Source organism: Cryptotermes secundus, unplaced genomic scaffold (genome assembly GCF_002891405.2).
Source record: "Cryptotermes secundus unplaced genomic scaffold, Csec_1.0 scaffold1706, whole genome shotgun sequence".
Classification (NCBI taxonomy): Eukaryota; Metazoa; Arthropoda; class Insecta; order Blattodea; family Kalotermitidae; genus Cryptotermes; species Cryptotermes secundus.
This window is the reverse complement of record NW_019729234.1, coordinates 1-21,126: the sequence shown is the minus strand read 5'-3', so window position 1 is coordinate 21,126 and position 21,126 is coordinate 1. Positions and strand designations below refer to the sequence as shown.

At 41.5% G+C, this 21,126-nt stretch overlaps 1 protein-coding gene and 1 pseudogene across 1 annotated transcript; both read left to right on the top strand.

Moving 5' to 3' along the window:
* The first annotated feature begins 4,590 nt into the window (after nucleotides 1-4,590).
* LOC111865604 (tubulin beta-1 chain) lies at nucleotides 4,591-8,472 on the top strand. Its single transcript, XM_023853779.2, has 2 exons — nucleotides 4,591-4,676; nucleotides 7,005-8,472. The coding sequence occupies exons 1-2, from the start codon at nucleotides 4,620-4,622 to the stop codon at nucleotides 8,280-8,282; spliced, it is 1,335 nt and encodes a 444-aa protein (XP_023709547.1). The 5' UTR covers nucleotides 4,591-4,619; the 3' UTR covers nucleotides 8,283-8,472.
* Nucleotides 8,473-18,963: 10,491 nt separating this feature from the next.
* On the top strand, nucleotides 18,964-19,062 carry LOC111865610 (annotated as a pseudogene).
* The last annotated feature ends 2,064 nt before the right edge of the window (nucleotides 19,063-21,126 follow it).

The window sequence follows — 21,126 nt, the reverse complement described above, 5'->3', positions numbered from 1 at the left end:
TGTGTTTCGTTGGCTGCCTTGTTGGAACCAAGGCCCACTTAACGGCCCTGTGATAGTCTCATGTTCCTCGACTGGGTTGCGCCCAAGACAACTATTACAAAGGTGAGGCTACGTCATCGTCTGCTTCCTCGGAGTCGCTGAAAGGCGATTCACAGAGAGCAGCTCAGTCCACCTTAACTATTCACAGCGAGCAGCTGCGTCCACCATAACTTTTCACAGAGAGCAGATACGGCCACCCTTATCCCACAGAGTCAGAGAGAGGTTTTACGGCAACAGAACAAACTTCAAAATATGCTCAACATGTATTTGATTTGAGGCCCACATATGGTTCTGGAGATAATGAAACTGAAGGAAAAGTCGTCTACTTACTACAGTTGAACATTTTCATTTATGTGACCTGAGTAAAAGAAGCTGCAAAATGAATGACAGACGTACATAATCCCATCTTCGACCTTATAATAGTTAATCCTAATTATAGCCTCTTGTTCGCAAGAGGCAAGGTCTTCCAGGAAGTTATTAGGAAAATAGTCCAAAGGCAAATTTAAAAAAAAGGCCTGTTTAATGCAAGCCACTTTGTTTTCCGTGCCCGCTATAGCACGACCCTTCGATATTTGAGGCTTACGGACCACGTCATTAAAATTTAACAACACCATATCTACGGCTTTGGTATTCTTAAATATTGTAAACGTCTATGGTACAACATATCACGTTGGCTTGCTATATAAATTGTCAGAATTACAATTCTTGATTAGTATAATGAAGAGGTCGGCGCATAAGGCTGACAAACTTACCCCCATCTCTTGAGCCGAATTTCTAGAGAAAATGTGGGAGTCTCGACGTCTCACAACCCTATGGGCCTTCACGGCCCCTTATAGGGCTAGCGTTACCCTTACCTTTATACATAATCAAGCTTATTAGCTCCTTTTTATCTCAGGGAATATTCAGAGTTTCGGTCGGAGGTGAAATACCTACACCAAGAGATATACAAGCAGGGTTGCCAAAAGGTTCCGTCCCGTTCCCCACGTTTTACGGTCTGTATATAACCGATAGGCCCCAACACCTGGTGTCTGTCTAGGTCTCTTTGCTGATGACACTTGCATAGATGCGACAGACTGCAAAAAGTGCTATGTTCTCAGAAACCTGCAGCGAGGCCTCGGTGCCATTGAGACGTGTGAGTGCTGGAAACTTGAAGCCTCTCAAGACGCAGGCCATATATTTCTTTCATTGACTTAGGCCCCCTGAGGCTCATCTTATATAACATGGACGAAATTCTTACCGATCTCTTAGTTGTCCCTACGTTGGGCTCAACTTCTCACCGGTCGTCTTCTCGCCCTTACATTGGGCTCCACTCGTGACTGCCTATTTCCCGACTTTGCGTCACTTATTAGTTCCTTTACCTGTATCTCTTTCTTCCGGTGCTGCGGCTCACCCGCACCCCGTGTCTGGACTCCTCCACTGGAGTTACTGCCCTCCTCCCTCTTCTCGTGGATGGCGAGACGTTAGGTGGGAAGGGAGGAGAATTGTGGTTGTTGGTGCTGGTAGGCGGGAGTTCGCTTATTGTACACCCTTAGGTGTCTCGTAAGTAGGGAAAGACGGGAGTATCTGGGTTCTGCTCTGTAACTGGTAGAGGTGAGTTCTTATCCCGGGGTCTTATACGGGCCTGGTTCAGGCAGGGCAGGAAGAACCTTACGCTACAATCACATACACCACTTCAGACTTTTGCCATTGGTTAAGTTTTCAAAATAGGAGTTTCCCTGAATTTGTGAATTTCTAATCATGTTGCTTTGCTATGTGATTCTGGCAGATGCTGACCTGACGCTAAGGTTGACAGCCCCTTGATGCATTATGATCAGGGTATGAGGCTCCGGTCGTCCCACTTTTAAGTTATCGCTGTTCCGAGCTGTCAGCTCTCAACTTCTCAAAGACTTTCCGACTCTGCTGAAACTGCCAGAATTCCAGGAAATGTACCAGATGTCACTTCCTGTCCACATAGCAAAACTTGAACTATGTCCCTTCTGCCTGTAAAAGTTGACTATCTGCCGGGTACCTCTGTTTGTATTTTTGCAATCTTAACTTAATATAGATTTAATTAATACAAAAGGTGCACCAAATTATGGTGAACGGTTACATCTGTTTGCAAGATAATCAGCTCTAAGATCTCTTTACAGGTAATCGGATGATTGAAACTCCACAAACGCCCAGTACAACCTCGACCACATCTACCAACAATCACCTATGCTGGACAAGAAAAGAAGATGTGATAAAAAAAAAAAGAATTATAGTCATAAAATCCTGTCATTGGATGAGCAACAAACATTTGCCACCCCACAATATAGATCTAAATTTATCAATACTTAAACAGTTACAACCCTTTGAAAATATGATACGCAAATGTTTGATACTCATCCAAAGTATGAAAAGAAAATGTAGAAAGGCGTGTAAAGTTTTAAAATAAAGCAACAGCACAGATAAGGTCTATTGTTAGGGTTCGCGCATTTAATGCCGGACTGCCGGCTAGAAGTCAGTTTGCATCCGGAAGGTCCTGCGACCGGCCACCTCGACCAAGGTGGTTTTCCTCGNAGTTCGAGTTCGAGTTCCAGTGTGGCTACCGCCGAAGACATTCCGAGTTATAAAGTAACAGCCAGCCGACTACAAGTTGGAGTATAGCAGCCGTCGCGGAAAGAAGATCCGGACGTGTGTGTAATTGTGTAATTGGGAGCGTGTGATACAGTGATACAAAGCTCCCCTACTGTCAACGTGTTACTACTGAAGACAGAGTGAACTGATTTGCGCATAGGGTTATAAGTCGTGAAACCCCGCAACAGTGTTAACAGATTAATGCGCTTAGGGTTATAAAGTGTGAAACCCCGCAACTGCGAGATAATTAATTGTAGCCGTTATTTGTAGATCGTTAAATAAACCAATTAACCATCTCTACGGCGTCTTCGGTAACGTAAACACGTTACAATATATAAAAAATGCGATTATTTGCTCTATCTATACCAGAAAGACAAGCGGACACTGCCTGGGAACCTGCAAAATCGGAGACATAGTTTATGAACCCCCCCCCCATGTAGTGTCTCTCACTACCACACCCACTTCTTCTTCTTCTTCTTCTTCTTCTTCAACACCACAAAAATACTCCCTTCCTTTGCTCATACCCCGCCTCAATGTAAATAGAAGCACATTATCTCCCCTCCCACACTCTATTTGTGTGTTCCGTATGATTCTCTTGGTGTCAAGCCCCATCTGGGGCTCATGACCAAATATTTATTACTCTTTGGCAGTTACGATCTTGTTTCTGTGGGGTGCCCTCTCTGACGAGAAGACGGATCTATCACTTGTACATGCTACTCGTTCTTGCCAGCGCAGTATTTCTCGGGTCCGAGTCCCTAGGGACTCGCTACCGTATTTTGCTGTCTCCCTTTTCGTCGCCTCCTACTACTCGCCGGGTCACGGTGGAGGTATTCGACCCATCCTCCATTTGTTTCAAAGTAAAAGTAAAAGTCACATTGCGAGGATCATGATCAGATATTTATTACTCTTTGACAGTTACTGTCTTGTTTTTGTGGGGCGCCTTCTCTGACGAGAGGACTAGTCTGTCTTTTGTATATGCTGCTGGCCCTTGCCAGCACAATCTTTTTCGGTCCGAGCCCCTTGGGACTCGTGCTCATATTTTACTTCGTCAGATTTGAGACTTCCCTTTTTGTCGCCTCCTAGGACTCGCAGGTTTTGTCTCTTAATTTCCACATTCGGACGGACCAGAAGATACCATAAAGGGATTCGTTGCTGTGGGAATTGCAGTAGCTGTGGCTGTCATTCCCGTGGTAACGTCAGACAATGTATGCGTTGTCACGTTTACGTGTTTGCAATTGCTGCCTAGGCAACGAGGTATTCACTATTCCTTGTATGGGAAACATAGTTACTGAGTCGTTGTCTAGCAATGGTCGTCTCTTTATGATCTGCCTCGGAACCGTGTTTTAACTATTATTATTTTGTGCATTTACTTCTTTTTCTTTTCTTACATATCTATTTTCAAATAAATATAAGAATATTGTTAATGAAGCAACAGACGCCTTGCAGAAATCCTTTTTCTCTAGTCGTAAGAGCTCTGCAACTGACTTTGGGTTTTCTTTTCTGCTGTTCATGGACAGAATGTCCATCATTGTTGCTCGTTGGTCCTCGAAGTCTGCAGAAATTATTGATATTTTGGAGGAATGTACTGCCTCCATTTCCAGGCTCGAATATTAAGACAAGCCTGCAAGTGAAGATACAGGCAGTACGTTCCTCTGAAGTATCAATAACTCTTGCCAGACTACACGGCTTCACATTCCAGAAGTCATAACACTGTCATGAAAACCTCAAGTCTCTTGTATTTCTACATGAAAGCAAGAAGAGAGCCGTTGGTAGGTAAAGCAAACTAATTACGTTTCCACGGCAATGAATCAACACGCAGCAATAAAGGAACCGCTGATAAGTAAAGCCACAACCTAACCCACGGGGACGATGTCCTCTAAGCGGTACGTGCCTTATCTATATAAGTACGACTGACCGTCTTTCGTAACATAATCAACTCTTCATTAGCTTCAATAGCTTCGTAGAAGAGGCGACAGAACAAAATGAGAGAAATCATACATCTCCAGGTTGGCCAGTGCGGCAATCAGATCGGTGCCAAAGTAAGGATTTACACAGGCTGAATGTATAACACATCTGAAGTCCTTTTAATAGTAATTGTGAGCCGGGATAGCGCAGTCGGTATAGCTACTGGCTGGATGACCGTGTGGTCGGAGTTCGAGTCTCGGTGTGGTCAAGAATTTTCTCTTCACATCGTCCAGACCTGATCCAGGGTGCACGTAACCTCCTATGAAATGGGTACCGGCGACTTTCTCCCCGGGAACAAAGCAGGCGGGGTGTGAAGCTGACCACTAACCTGAAACTTGTGCCGAGGTCAAGAAAACATGGGTCTCTAATTCCACTCCCCCATACTCCTTCATAGCTTTCTTAGATAAGTAGAGGGACAACTTTACCTTTAGTACACGTAGTAATTTCCATGTATGCAACCAGAAGACGAGGAAAAAGACGTAAGTAGATGCTGGATGACCTTGGGGACAGAAGAGGATTTTTTTATTTGAAGGAGAAAGGTGTAGATCGCATTAAGTGGAGGAAGTGTTTTGGAAGAGACTGTGGACCTGTCGTATGACAGATTACTGATGAAATGAATGAAATAATATGGTTGGGTCTTTGGTCACGATATATGCGGATTAATTTATCATGTAAAGTAAGTAAAGCTATCCCTGTACCAGGCCGTTAAGGCCTATAGGGTTGGGAGATGTTGAAGGCTATGTATTATGTCTAAAGAGGAAGTATGATCTCTGGATTGCATATACTAGGATTGGGCTCGAAAATCATTTCCAGAAAGGAAAGCAGTACATCAGAATTAACTGGGCCTTTTTGACTAAATGCGTATTCTTCAGCTTCCGTTATCCGCTGGTTAACACTCCACAGTTGGGCACTGAACTCAACTGAACTGCTTGTAGCGTCGACTGTCCTCAAAATGAGCCTTTGCCACTATCCCCACGGAAAGCACAGTTTTCTGTTTTGAAGAATTCGTGTTCATTGTCCCGTTACCTAGCAATGGATATATGCAAACCACATAGAAAACACATCTTGCGACGCCGGTTCTGTTGATTCGTTCACATATTTCGGGCGTTGCCTAGAATTGGGTTTTCCAAGTAGTCTGAAAATGTTTAATGAAGACATATGTATTTACCGTCAACGCCAAAATACCGTCGCATTACATAGGCAACACGCAACAGACCGACAGACCGTTGCTAGGAATAACTGTGGCAACGATTTATGGAAACAGAGGGAATACTGCAGTTCCACGGTTTCAATAAACCGTTGCCACGGTTATTCCTAGCAACGGTCTGTCGGTATTCGATTTGTCGCTGTGGTAACTCAGCAGTTTCCATTGTATTCGTTGTCGCAGCGTTGGAAGTAATATAAGTTACATTACTTTATATAGGACGCACTATATGTTTCGACCTCAATTGGGTTATCTTCAGGCGCTGCAATTTTTTCACATACTACACGTATTACCGAATTGCAACGCTAATATTCCCATTTCATAAATGTGTCTTACAAGTTAATTTCTCTTTAATCCAGAAAGTAGACAAAACTGGGACTGGACTTTGGTTACAATTAACAATAAAGTACAATAAAATAAGAATAAAAATCGTACATATGATAAAGTCTTAAACATAATATATTAAAACTCCGTGGCCTGTAGTCCCCAAGCGAACTATATTAACAAACGACCGCTGCTTGTCGGCGAAGTTAGTGCTAACTTTTCCGTGTCTTGTGGTCAGCACAACGAATCGCCACGGCCGTTAATCTCGAGTTTCTAGATTTGAGCCCATATTTCCTTGAAATAGGTCCTCACATATGTTCACGAGGCTGAGTAGAACCCGTTCCAGACCAACTACTTCTCAGAAAATCAGGTAGCGGAAGGAATCGAACCCGGACCTCTGAATCTGTAGCTAGAGACTCTGACCCCTAGACCATAGAGGCGGTCAATAACATGTTAAACCGAATTTGAAAATTAGGTGATCCTAAATCCAAAAATAGATGTTTAAAAACGATTTAAAACGATTTAAAAACGACATTTTAAAATGTTATATAAGCTGCTAGTAATTTCGTGTTTTTTACTGCAACAGACCACTCCCAAGCTTCATCACTTCTTTCTACTGTTTGCTGCATTGGCTCGCCATGTTAGTATCGTAATGTTGCCGCATAATATACTGGCTCCCGACAACATGAAAGAAAAGGGATATATTCTCTGGAAAAAAGGCAACATTAGGATACTAACAGCTATGGCTGTCTCAAGCCCATGGGCAAAAATTAGCAAAAGAGAGTTTAATGCATCGACAAATGAGAATATTTTTAGATTTATGAATGACTACTTTGGTGGACCTCAAGCTTATCTTATATTTCTTTATGTTCAGTTCTGGGAGGACATCTCTGACGAGCACGGTATCGACCCAACTGGTGCCTACCATGGTGACTCCGACCTTCAGCTTCAGAGAATCAATGTCTACTACAATGAAGCATCCAGTGGAAATTATGTACCCCGGGCCATAATGGTGGATCTTGAACCTGGCACAATGGACTCTGTCAGATCGGGGCCTTACGGTCAAATTTTCAACCCCGACAACTTCATTTTTGGTGAGAGTGGTGCTGGCAACAACTGGGCCAAGGGTCACTACACTGAAGGTGCTGAGCTTGTCGACTCTGTGTTGGATGTGATAAGAATAGAAGCGGACCGTTGTGACTGTCTGCAGGGTTTCCAGCTGACCCACTCCTTGGGAGGTGGAACTGGTTCTGGCATGGGAACATTACTTCTGTCCAAGATCATTGAGGAATATCCAGATAGGATGTTATGCTCATACTCTGTTATACCTACACCAAAGGTATCGGAAACTGTCGTTGAACCTTACAATGCGGTACTGTCTGTCCATCAGCTTGTTGAATTTACTGATCACACATTCTGCATTGACAATGAGGCCCTCTATGACATTTGCTCCAAGACACTGAAACTCAAGACTCCCACATATGGTGACCTGAACCATCTAATCTCGCTCACAATGTCCGGTGTGACAACGTGCCTGAGGTTCCCAGGTCAGCTGAATGCCGACCTCCGGAAACTTGCTGTCAACATGGTCCCTTTCCCACGTCTTCACTTCTTCATGCCAGGTTTCGCACCTCTCACCTCCCGTGGTTGCCAACAGTACCGAGCACTGACAGTACCAGAACTGACTCGACAGATTTTTGATGCCAAAAACATGATGGCTGCCTGCGATCCAAGTCATGGCCGTTACCTCACAGTTGCTGCTGTCTTCAGAGGACGCATGTCAATGAAAGAAGTTGATGAACAGATGCTGAGCATTCAGAACAAGAACAGCAGCAACTTCGTTGACTGGATCCCTAACAACGTGAAGACTGCTGTTTGTGACATCCCACCCAGAGGACTCAAAATGTCTGCAACCTTCATTGCTAACTCGACTGCTATCCAGGAGCTGTTCAAGCGTATCTCAGAGCAGTTCACATCCATGTACAGTCGCAAGGCTTTCTTGCACTGGTACACCGCTGAGGGCATGGACGAGATGGAGTTCAGCGAATCCGAATCAAACATGAATGACCTGGTGTCTGAGTACCAGCAGCACCAGGAGGCAACTGCCCATGAGGATTTAGAGTTTGACGAGGAGGAGGAAGTTGACAATTGAGTGATATATATGTATTATTCAAATGTTAAAATAAGGGTGACATGTTACAGCACCAGTATTATATGGAAACTGTTCTTCGTGCCCAGTTGCAATGGACTAATTCACAGTAAGCCCAATTATAGGTAATTTTCTTGAAATGGCTCATTTGAATGAATTGCTTGTGCCATATTGAAACAGTTCTATAAGACAGGTCAAGTTAAATTTACGAAATTTATTATTCCGTGTTCTTTTGAGAAAAATCTTGGGCACTGCTGCTTATCTTTAATTAGAGCCAAGATCCATGTACTTGCAGACTGTAAGCTATTAATTCCCCTGATGTCCTCGCTACCAAATTCAAATCTCGTATATTCAATGCAAAACCTATATTGTTGGGGTTCCTCAGGTGACTTCTGTGTACTACTAACACGGGCGCCAACCACGGCGACTCATTAGAGATAATAATTCCCTTAACCAGGATCTCCTCTAGCTGGCGTCTCATCTCCTATTAATCGGAAGGGCGTCACCTCTCCGAACGTGACGACATCCGTTGTACTAAGCAGGACACTTGTGCTCTCTTTACAAACCCACTAATTACACTGGTACCACAATTCATATTTCCTAAGCCTAGGCATCCCTTTCTCTAGGCCCTCCAACCTCTGGAGCAAAAACTCGGCTCGCTACCGAGCCACATACGCATCCGGCGTACATGCTCCAAGGGGCTCAATTGATATTTCAACTGCAACTGCATCCCGTAACATTTTTCTATTTTCTCTGTCCCTCAGACAATGAGTGGAGGGTGATGATTAGCTCTTGAGCCGCAACGTTCCAGCAATCAATGTCGGATTCTCCCGGGTTCGAACCTGGGATGGATCTGCCGTCAGTTCGCCCTAAAATGTCGATCCCGGGGTGATCAGTCCCGTTCTCGACAATTTTCGGCAGCGGGCGTCCCTGTCGGTGGACTAGTGTCTATCTTCACCACTTTCCCTCACACTCGATGACGCGTTCGTCACAGGACGGATGTACTGGTTCCCAAATCGACATGTGCCTCCATATATCTTGAGTACATCAACCCCCAACATGTCACATTACTCCCATCTCTAGACGAACTCTCAAAATCCGTGAGTACAAATTTTCCTACCATAAATACCGTCACCGGAGCTACCATGAATTTCAGTTTACTTCCAGTGATCCCTCTTGTAGTTGTCTGTCATCCGAATTTCGGATGTGTCAGTCTCTAGCTTCTTCCCTCTTAAACTGACTTTTGTGATTAGTTCCTTGTGTTTGAACACAGGCAGAGAGCATCCCTTGCTCCGCACCATCGTGAATTTAAACGGTATCTCCTCGTCATCGCAGTCAGTTTGATCGCTACACCGCGTTACACCATTGTTCAAGACATATTATAACAATAAGCGGAGATGTTGCACACATTTTTCCATTATTTTTCATGACACGTACACAAAAATACCCTTACGAGGAAGCATAATATAGCCTTATCTTAAACAAAATAAAAGGACTAACACAATTCTCCACAAAGACTAACAAATTTCTTGTGTGTATCAAAAGTTCCATTCTAGTTCTCATTAGTGAATATCTTATATGACGGTGCCTAAAGTCTCCTAAACTTCTTTAGAAATCGAATTCCATTCAGAATTCTATCTCTAAACACTTACATTTATAAACATTTTTATCTATCGTAACAAAATCAGCTTCGTACATTTACAAAAAGTTCTTTACCAGCACCTAAACAAACATATCTACCTCCTATAAATCCTTATGACTAATTACAGCGACACACAAATCAAAGCTTGTCTGCAAATCGAAGCTTGTCTGGCGTCCATTCTCTTCTTACAAATATATTAACTCCCCAGAACACATAAAAAACTGATTTTTCTGCCAACCAGGGAACAGCCACCTTTCATCTCTATACAGAAGAATATTATAAAAAGGAAGCGTAGTTAGATGAAGAGTGAATATACAGCAGATTTGAACAATAACAACCAAACGGCATGTAGCGCCGTGCAGTCCGTTGAAAGTCAACCGACGTTTTCGAGTAAGATGTCGCTTTGAACTTCAGGGCCGAAGAACAAGCCATGGAAGAAACCAGCCTAAAAGCAAGTGGCAGCCTGGGCTTTTTGTAGATCCTGCAACCTGCGACTGAAGTTGTTATTAGCTTCCTAGAACTAAGTACCTCCATGGAGGAAGATACTTGTTGCGAAGCTGTTATTTGCTTAGTTTGTTAAGATATTTCTCTACTTCTGTGGGAATTGAAAATAGGAATATATTTCTATGGTCACAAGAATCCGCTACTGATTCCTGTAATTATCTAGTTGCTTGTATTACATATATTCACTTCCTATTTATTTAATATCCATTTCTGAATAAACTTTTATGCATTTTTTATTTTCCTCCTGCCCGCTACATATCCCATCCATCTCATACCCCTTGATTTGGTCACGATAATAATGTGCTTTCGAGTATAATAGCCAAGGTTTCCATGTTAGGTGCTATAACCGCCACCTCGTCCGGTTAAGGTTGACGGAGCCGCACTTCGAAAGTCGCCTTGTAGCTGCTTCGTTGATTGACATGATGATGTAGCCTAGCTTGGGGGCCTTTTACTTTGATGACGTCATTTGTAGCTGTAGATGTTGCCGCGGCTGGGTAACCATGTAGTTACTGCCAAATGGTGGTTTCTTTAATTCAGGTGTCGTAAATGTTGGACGCCAAGTCTATTGTCGGAGAGCAGTAGACTCATGTAAGAGTCTTACACGGGACTTGTTTCGGCAAGTGAGTCGAACAAAATTTACTATTCAACATCCTGCTCAAACTGCGAAAGACATGAAAGAGGCTACTGCAGAAATTACTAGCGCAATACACAGAGCAGTTTGGAGCGCTACACCAGCGACAAACATCAAACAGAATATCCAGAATACCCATGAGAAGTCAAGGACGGCATTAAGGAGAAACAAGTACTAAACAGAAGGCAGATGGGCCGGCATCCCCAAGATAAACGCATTTAAGTAGAAGCGGCTAGAAAATTAAGAGACCAAATACAAGGGATCAAAGATGAGATATTCCAGACATTACTTGAAAGGTTAACGGCGACATCTGACAGCGACTATTCATTCTGGAAGGCAACAAAAACTCGAAATAACCGACACAAAGCACCCCACTAATCAGAAAAGCATAGCAGACTTGGACCCGAAGTGATAAATAGAAAGCGGGTACTTTTGCAAAACATTCAAACCAAATGAATTGCCACAAAAAGAAGACCTCGAAATAGAAATCTCAAAGCGCTGAAGGAAACACTACATATACATAGACAATCAAATTTCATACACAAAATGAAATTCAAAACACAATACAAGAAAATCTCAATTCAAGGAAAGCCCATGGTTATGACCTAATTACATGCAGAATATTGAAATAAATTCCAGGAAAAGACATTGTCTATGTAACAACTGTCCGCAACGCAATTATTAGGACGGGATATTTCTCAGTTCAGTGGAAAGTCACGCAGATCATAATGATCCCAAAACCTGGTAAACAACCAGAGAAGGCCAGATCATATAGACTGATCAGCTTACTCCTAACAATGAGCAATATCTTCAAAAAAGCTATGCTGAAGAGAATACGCCCGATACTACAAGAGAACCTAATCCTCTTGGACAATCAGTTTTTTCGACAGAGGCACTCTACACGGATTACTGAGATAATACAAGGAACTTTAGAAAAAAGAAAGAATACTGCTCTGATGCAGTAGACATCTGACAAGTATTAGATATATTATGGCACCCAGGAATTTTTAAAGTCAGAAAAATTCTTCGCCACGCCTTCTGCAGAATAGTAGATCATATCGAAAGGAGATACTTTTTCAAGATGAATTCAAAAACGAAATCGCAATCATAAGGAAACGTATAGACTTAATGAGAGGATATCCTGTTAAGTTAGTTGTATTCCAGCTCACAAATTGCTCAGACGCAAGATCTGTATCACCACAAGTTTGACTACAAATTTTGTTAAGTGAAATTGGGTAAGTGGTTATAATAATCGTGAGTGTAGCCACCAGCTGACTACTGATTCAGCTTGGAGTAAAATTTAAGATAGGAGAAATCCATTTGGAAACTTAAGCAAGATGTTTAAGTAATTGTACAGGCACCAGTGCGAGTCCCACATAAAGGAACACGTATAGTCTAGTTGAATGTGTACCAATGATTAACGGCACAATAAAGTGTCTCTGTGAACAAGTGTTGCTTACGTAGTAGAAAGAGTCCCCCCCCCCCCGAGCACGACCCTGCTAATGGCTCCTGGGACTGATTTCTCATTTCTATCAATTTGAAGTAGCACATGACCACCAGAATCTCTTTATCAATTCTTCTCCCTTGCTCCACAAAGATTGTAAACGAATTCCACTATGTTTACTGCATCCAACTCCTTACTAATTGCCTAACAACCAGAAGAGGATGTGGTAAGGATGATGGGTGAGCAGAGATAAGGTGGCCGTAGCCGCAACCTACCAGCAGCAGCTCCAGCTGCCAGCGACGAGGCGACCACACAAGTAAGTGACATCCAACGAACAAAAGTGAGTAAAAAGCGGTCAAAAGAAAAGAAGTGTAGTCCAACAGATGGGCCTCGAAGACGGTTAAGAGATATACTCATATCCACGTACATTCATAGAGAAAAACTGTTATCATAACTGTTGCTCTTATTGACCATCGCTCAGACAAACACACGCAATGCGCAATGAGAGGTGCCAACCGGGAATTTCCTCGAGGAAATACAAAATGATCATTGCCAAAGTGAACCAGACGCTCCGATGCAGTAGGCATCTCACAAGGATTAGATATTGTATTATGGCAACCAGGAGTTTTAAAATATTACAAAAAATTCTTCCCCATGCATTCTACAGAAGAGTAGAATCATATCTAATGGATAGACTATTTAAAGAAGAATTCAGAAACGAAATCGCAATCATAAGGAAACCTGAAGCAGGCGTGTAGCAAGGAATTTTCTTAAGAACCTTCCTATATCTTATCTACACAAACGAACTCCACACATCAGACAAAAATCTGCTACTTTCGCCCATGATACAAGAATCCTAGCCACACATGGAGCTCCAGCAACACCCTCAGCAAACCTTGGACAATTGGGCGAAGAAATGGGGGATTAAAGTAGATGGAAGCGAATCCACACATATTACATTCGCCATACGCGACGAAACATGTCCGACTGTGCAACTGGGAAATGTTGATGTACCTCAGGAAAATGAAATGAAATACGTGGGCATGCATTTCGACAGATGACTGATATGTGCAAACACATCTAATCCAAAATAAGCAGCTCAACTGGCTACTTGGAAGGAGATCAGCGCTATCAATAGAAAGCAAACTCCAGCACTAAACCCTATCTAGACTTATGGCATTTAGCTCTGGGCACAGCATCAAATTCCAACATCGAAATTCTCCAGCGCCTTTAACCTAAAACTGTCCCATTCTTTCTGAATGCACCTTTGTTCTTAAAGAACCACAGGGTTCATGACGATATCCAAATCACCACAATGCTCAGTGATAAAAGAAGTGGAATTTTAAAAACTTAAGAAAATTAAAACACCAAACCAATACTCTAGCAGTGAAACTACTAGACATTAGTGAAACTATACGTACAATGGAAAGGTACATCGTTGTCTCTGTACCAGAGAGACCTGAGTAAAACACCAATACAAGATTTACAATGATAACTAAGTGAAAAAGAGAAAGAAGTACATGAATTACGCCACTGGGCATAACACATTCACGAGCCACTACTTATTGAACATTCATTTTTACTGCAGATTCTGCAAATTATGTGTAATAATCTATATAAATAAAAATGTAAATGTATAAATAAAGAAAACGTAATGGACCGAAATTAAAAAATCAACAACATAATAAGACAAAGCTAAACACGCCCAAATAACCTACTACATTATATGAACGACGATTCTTTTAAAGGGTCTTTAATATCTCTCATAGTATATAGTACAACATGTGTAAATCTTTACCTTAGCTCCAATCTGATTGCCGCACTGTCCAACTTGCAAATGCACGTACAATTTCCTCCATTTGTTCTGTCGCCTCTTCTATAAATATGGAATTCTGATCGCTGCAAGCAAATAGAAGTGAACTTGTTTGCTGCCGGTTATCCTCACTGATTTTTGAAGCAACGGAAGCGGCGCCCTTGCTGTAACCTCTCTGGTCAATTTCCAACTGCCGGAGTGACAGATCCACGTATTGGTCTACTTGGTACAAATCCGGGACTAACCGCACGAAAGGCATCGTTTCCATGGTTTTTCCTTTGTTGCGTTTCTATGCTCCAACAGTTCTCCTATTTTTGCTTTTTGGTTCATTGACGTGGAAATGGATTTACATTGCTGTTGCCTAGCAATAGCTGATATTTCTAAGAGATTATTTCTAGAACTAGAATTAGTTATGTAATAGGATATTGAACACTTTCACAGTGAAAACAACACAGCACGCCGCTAACAAACACAGGATGATACTAAGGCGGCACAAGTTCAGCCCCCCGTCAAGAAAGACAATAGGAGCAGGGACACGAAACTATTTGGTTTATAAATTTTAATTTAAATAACAAAGTTTAAAAACTTTAATATATCAAGAAAGGTGCTATAGTTGTGAAAAAGTTGGACTTTATATATATTGTGTATAACGAACATAGTATGTGTATGTATTTTAACACTCAAAACACCCGTTATGATAGAATTTTCCAAAAAGTATCGATGTCCCTCTGATGATAGTCTATAGGGACCGAAACATTTAAGAGTGTTAAGTTTTGAAGTAGTAAAAACTTCAATAGTCACACTGGACGGAGTTGTTTTGTCTTTGTAATTATTAGTGTGACGGACCAGAATGAAACAAATAAGAAATAAGAACTTTAGGTCTAAAGATTTAAAAAATGATAGAAATATTATACGAGTATTTGTATCTTTAAATAGGAGGTTTGAAGTCAATACATACTCATTAAATTTTGATAAAACAGATTACGTACAATTCACAATCAAAAGCAGCGACCAATTTGATCTGTTCACTAATTTTGCTAATAAATCAATATCTAAATAACTACATAAACAATTTCTTGGACTTTATTTAGAGAGTACACTCTTTTGGAAAATAATTAAAAATGATAAATTTTACTTATATTCCAATATACATTGGAATCAATTTAAAATTTATATTAAAGGAAGCACTGATGATGGTGTTCTACAATTGATATCCAAAGATAAATTAAATTTAAATTTCGATGTCTGTAACATGAATAATAGTTGGAAATATTACTCTCGCCTACCTTCATTAAATTTCTCATTATATCAAGAAGTAATACACTTTAATGGCATTCAAGTGCTTAATAATCTGCCACAGAGTACGCAAAAACTTGAAGTGTGATCCTGAATAGTGTACGTTAGTGCAAGAGAATTATCTACATGTCATTTCTACTACCATGTAAATGAAAACTTCAATATTAAAAAGAATGACGTAAAATTGTGTTATATAACGTTTTTTAAAGCTAAACTTATCTGTCGTAATGTATGTAACTTATGAGTTTTGCTGCTTAGAATTTATAGAACGTAAATAAATTCAATATAGTTTTCAACTGGATCCACTTTCGGGTCCGTATTTAATATCGTTTTATTTAATTTGGAAATGTATAGGCCTTTCTCAAACTTTTGCATGCATAGCATCAAAAGATGAGATATTGAATAATCTGGTTTAATACAATGATGTACTATCCGACAAGACGATAACTACGAAATACTATTGTGTGTAAACGATCTACAGGTTGAGATACGAATTCGTTCATCACAAAGGAAAATGAATGTTAGCTACTGCATCGCGTAATCAAGTCTGTGTAGACGCCTCTTCCTAATCACGTAATGTAGAGACCGGCCGACACTTTTTGGCCGATGTAGTTCACTGTGAGCGCATGAGAGCGAGTCTATGCTACGAACTTACTTCGTCTGCAGAGTACATTCGTCGCAGAACATTATCAAGTGGTAGAACTGCCGATTTCCATTTAACCAGTTGCAAACTGCAGACGAAGAGCACGGTCTCCGGTTGTAGGTGTTGTACTTGCTGTAAATAATAAGGATGCAGCCCGTTCTCATGAAGAGTCCTCCACGCCATGGCCTGAGAAACACCGAACCGCCGAGCTAGACGTCTTGTACTGGCACGCGGACTGTGCTCTACAGCAACGAGAATGTTTCCTTCTACGCACAATTCATGTTGAGGATTTCGTTCGTATTGTATACGAACGCTGGGGAGAGAACCAGTTTGTCTTAATGTGTTGAATGTACTGCTAATGGATTTAGGATTCGGAATCCTGCGATTGGGATAACAGATAAGACAGATACGTTTCCAGAATATTCCACGGCATGCATGAAGACTGTAATAGCCTAAGGAAGGAAAATTGAGGACCAGGCAACCATAAAAATATTTCATTGATAAAATTAGTTAAGAGGTAACGTCCAGTTAATATGTTATTTGATATGAGTAACATAAATTTGAATTTGTATTGAAATAGAGAACCGAGCTTATAGCAAGTTTGGCAGCATCTGTAAAGCGAAAAGTGAACAATGTACTTCTGTGAACAGATTTATTGACAAATGTACTTATATCCACGTAATTCCATAAAGAAAATTATTATCAAACTGTTGGTCTGTGTGACCTTCACTCAAATCAACACACGCAATGCACAAGGAGAGCGGTCAACAGAGAATCTCCTTGACCAAATACAACATGAACATTGACCAAATGATAGAGGCACCGGAAATATATTCTCATTATATAACAGACACTCCACAAAAAGCTTCATACGCTAAGCAGGAACCACGCCAAACTACATATATGCCCCAATTCCCATACTTCTTTGGCAATCCAATTCCATTCTCCTCACATTCTAAGCAGCAATAAAAGCTGAGAAGCAGAAGAAAGAGAAGATCTATCAGAAGCAGAAGGAAACACAGCCTGTAATGACAATGACGACCGGCTGCCCTGGCAAGAATTCAGCGGATGAGGCAGGAAAAAAAGGGTCCCAGAACCACAGAAGTGCCAACAATGGAAAAGAATAAGCTGAGAGAAACAAACAACAACCAAAGTCTGATAACGATCACTAATAGATCTGAAGTTCTGTGACAAGCAGCTGGTGTTATATCATGATTCTGAATGTTCATGTCACAACGGAAGATAACATTTATGATATAAAGGACAGGTGTTATGAAGAAGTAGAACATGTGTTTTATAAATTTACGAAGAACCATATGAAAATTCTGTCAGGGGTTTTCAATGCCTAAGTAGGTAGGGAAGGCTTTTTTAAACCAACAATTGGGAATGGGAGTTTACATGAATTAGTAATGATAATGGAGTTAGAGTAGTAAACTTTGCCTCATCCAAAAATCTTACTGTCAAATTACAATGTTCCCACCTGGTAAAATTCATAAATTTACTTGGATATCTCCTAATGGCAAGACACAAAAACAATTTAATCATATTTTATACTCGTAGATAGGAGATGGCATTCAATTATACTTGATGTCCGATCATATAGGGCAGTAGATTATGGTTCTGGCCACTACCTGAGGGTGACAAATAGTGACAGTGGAGTAAACAAACAACGCATAGATCTCATATGGAGAGGTCCAATCTGAAGAAATTAAACGGAGTGAAAAATAAGGTGCGATATTGTGTTGAATTCTCAAATAGGTTCGTAGCTTTGGAAAACGTAGGCAGTGAGGAAGATATTAATAGAGCTTGGGAAAGTATTAGGGAACATATAAACTTTTCTGATAAAAGGAGTCTAGGTTATTATGAATTGAAGGCACGTAAACCCTGATTCGATGAAGGATGCTCAGAATTATTAGATCAAAGAAAACAAGCCAAAATGCAGTGTTTATAGGATCCAAGCGAAATAAATTGGGATAAGCTGGACAATATAATACCTGAAACTAGCAGGCATTTCATGAATAAAAAAGGGTGAATTAATGAGGTTGCAATGAACAGTAAGAACAAAAACATTGGAGACTTGTATAGAGGAATAAATAACTTTAACAGGGGTTACCAACCTAGCTGTAACTTAGTGAATGTTGAGAATGGCGATCTGCTTGCAGATTCCCACAACATTTAAATAGATGGAAGAACTATTTCCTTCAGTTATTGAATGGATATAGGGTCAATGATATTAGGTAGGTAGAAATACATACAGCTGAGAGGTTAATACCTGATCCTCGCCCTTTTGAGTTTGAAATTCCTATTGCAGGATTGAAAAGGTATAAATCGCCAGGTATTGTTCAATTTCCAGCTGAATTTTTTCAATCAGGGGGTGAAATATTACGTTCTGAAATACATAAGCTAATTAATTCTGTTGAAATAAGGAAGAATTGCCTGATCACTGGAAGGATTCTATCAATGTACCTGTTAGTATGGCAGTTGGTGAGAGCTCTCCGTCTGTTAGCCAGCCGTGCTGTAAGATGGTGGAAGTGTTCCGAAATGGGTCATATTAAGAAGTATTGTCCGTCTCTTAATACCTCTTTTGCTAGAAACCAGGGAAACGAAAGAGGCGCTCGGCAGTGAAAGATGTTGCCGAGGTCCGAGCGCCTCAGAGTGAACAGCCTCGGTGTCGAATCTCTCCTGCAAGGGTAGCTGGTTTTAATCCTTGGGTTCGGCGGTACATATACTAAAATTGGAACGATACAGAGAAGATTAGCATGGCCCCTGCGCAAGGAAGACACCCCACTCGTTTGGTGCCTCCACCTTATCGTGGTGAGGGGGTCTTAGTATGCCAAGGACCCTGAGAGCTATACCAGCGGTAGCGTAGCTAATGGCAGGGCCTCCCTTGCTGAACAGGTCAAAGGGTAGGCATCAGACGAAGAGAGACACCAAAAACCAAAAACTGATGCCGGAAGCAGCGTCATCAGCAGCGACTTGAAGCACAGAGCAAATGATTCACGAGATGGTTCAAGTTCGTATAGCAACAGGCGTGACCAGAGTGGTTTGAACGGCTGTTGTACTGCGATGTGGAAAGCATATGGAAAAACTACCACATTATCACTTTTCCTGGATAGTCTCTTTCCGAAAACAGAGACACCATGTATGCGACCAGAAGACGAGGAAGAAGACAAAAGAAGATGCTGGAAGACCTTGGGGACAGAAGAGACTGTGGACCTGTCGTCTGACAGATTACTGATGAATAAATGTTAACCGTTAAGAATTATTATATTCTTCCGTGTACCTTCTGTATTTCAGTATTTTTGTGCAATGTTCAGCAATTTTGCATTGCCTGAATCTTTTGTTTTCAATGTCATGTGTGTGTGTTTGTAACAAATGTATAGGGAAATGTCTTCCGTGTCCTACTTACCAATTTTGTAACTCAAATTATTATTTTATATAATTTCGTAGTGGAAACTAATATGTTGTATGGAATGGTTTTCTTAGTAATTTCATCACTGCGATGGCGTGTATACTAACTGTGATATCTCAGTATTGTTCATTTTTTGTTTTGGATTTTGTTGGTGACCTGACTGTAATTTGATTATGAAGTGCCATTTCTCTATTGTATCCATTTCTTTTGTGATGGCAATGATAGCAGTAATGGATGTAAAAGGACATTTCTGCATCTGTGCATACAAGAGTAGAATACAGACATTTTTGAGGCAATACTGCCTGCGTGAAGTATTGCATTTTAATCCTAAGGGCAGGGGGCACAATTAAGGACGAACTATGATGGAGATGGAGCAGAGCATCAAGAAATCTCCAAGATAGAAGCCGTTGTGAAACCGGCCAAAGGAGGGAAGAAGCGTCATAGGGGCAAGAAGCAAGCTGCTGGACGATATGGAGAGCCGATGAAACTGACTGGAGGAGATTGTGGTTCCTAGAGGATATTTGCTGCCGTCTGCAGGAAAATGTCCCGCCGTGCAAGAGTGGCAGGGCGCAAGAGGGACATATTAAGAAAAATTAAAATCCACGGAAATTGTGGACCGCTGAAATAAGTAACCGCATCCAGGAGGAGGATTATACACTGTGCAGGATACAGGTTTATGGGGAAAAACAAAGACGATGTCGCACCAAGAAGCCCGGAAGGAGGGATGTTCGGGAAAAGACTTCAGGTGGATCCGAAGGGCAGCAAGCAATTAAAGTACCCAGGCACAAGATGGCAGCTGCGTCTGAATATCGAGAGGGGAGCAGGTGAGGTAGTCAAGAAAGCTTTCGGGCTGCAGTTCGGGAATCGAGCAGCCGGATCGTCTGTTGGTTATGAAGAATGATGAAGTGATCCTGCAGAAGGGGCGGTTCCCCTCGATGAGAAAAGAGAAGCATTAAGAGTAGCAGGAGGAGTGGGAGTACCGGCCACTCCCGGAATTATGGCTCCCACTAGACTAAGATAGACGGTAAGAGGAAGGGGGAGAGTAAGTAAGAAGAATTTTGGTTGATTGTGATACAACTGGATCTCCTAGCACCTTAGCAGGAACCCGCTCGAGACTAACTGGTCTTAAGGAGGGAGCGGATGTAGAACGGACAACGGGAATGAAAAAGGAAAAACAGATCCCGAGAAAAAATAGACGTTGCAAGTAAAACATCGGAAGGAAAGGACCAGTGATGCACTGTAGTCTATTCGGGATGAACAGCCTTAAGGAGGGAGCAGTGTGACATGTCAAGCCGTTGTCGGCAACGGGATGTGGAACGAGTTACAACAAAGAGAGACTCTAGATAACCGGCCTGTTGCCAAGTTACTCAACAGTGGAACAAGGTTACGCAACAAAAAGGAAAGCAATGTTTCTCCGTGCCGTGTCGTGCAGAGCCGAGCTGAACCGAACCGAACCGAACCG

What these genes read in the sequence shown, in the direction of transcription:
- LOC111865604 (XM_023853779.2), top strand. Translation starts at nt 4,620, where the DNA reads ATGAGAGAAATCATACATCTCCAGGTTGGCCAGTGCGGCAATCAGATC. An exon ending in GCAATCAGATCGGTGCCAAA is followed by an intron (nt 4,677 to 7,004) that starts GTAAGGATTTAC and finishes CTTTATGTTCAG; the next exon opens with TTCTGGGAGGACATCTCTGA.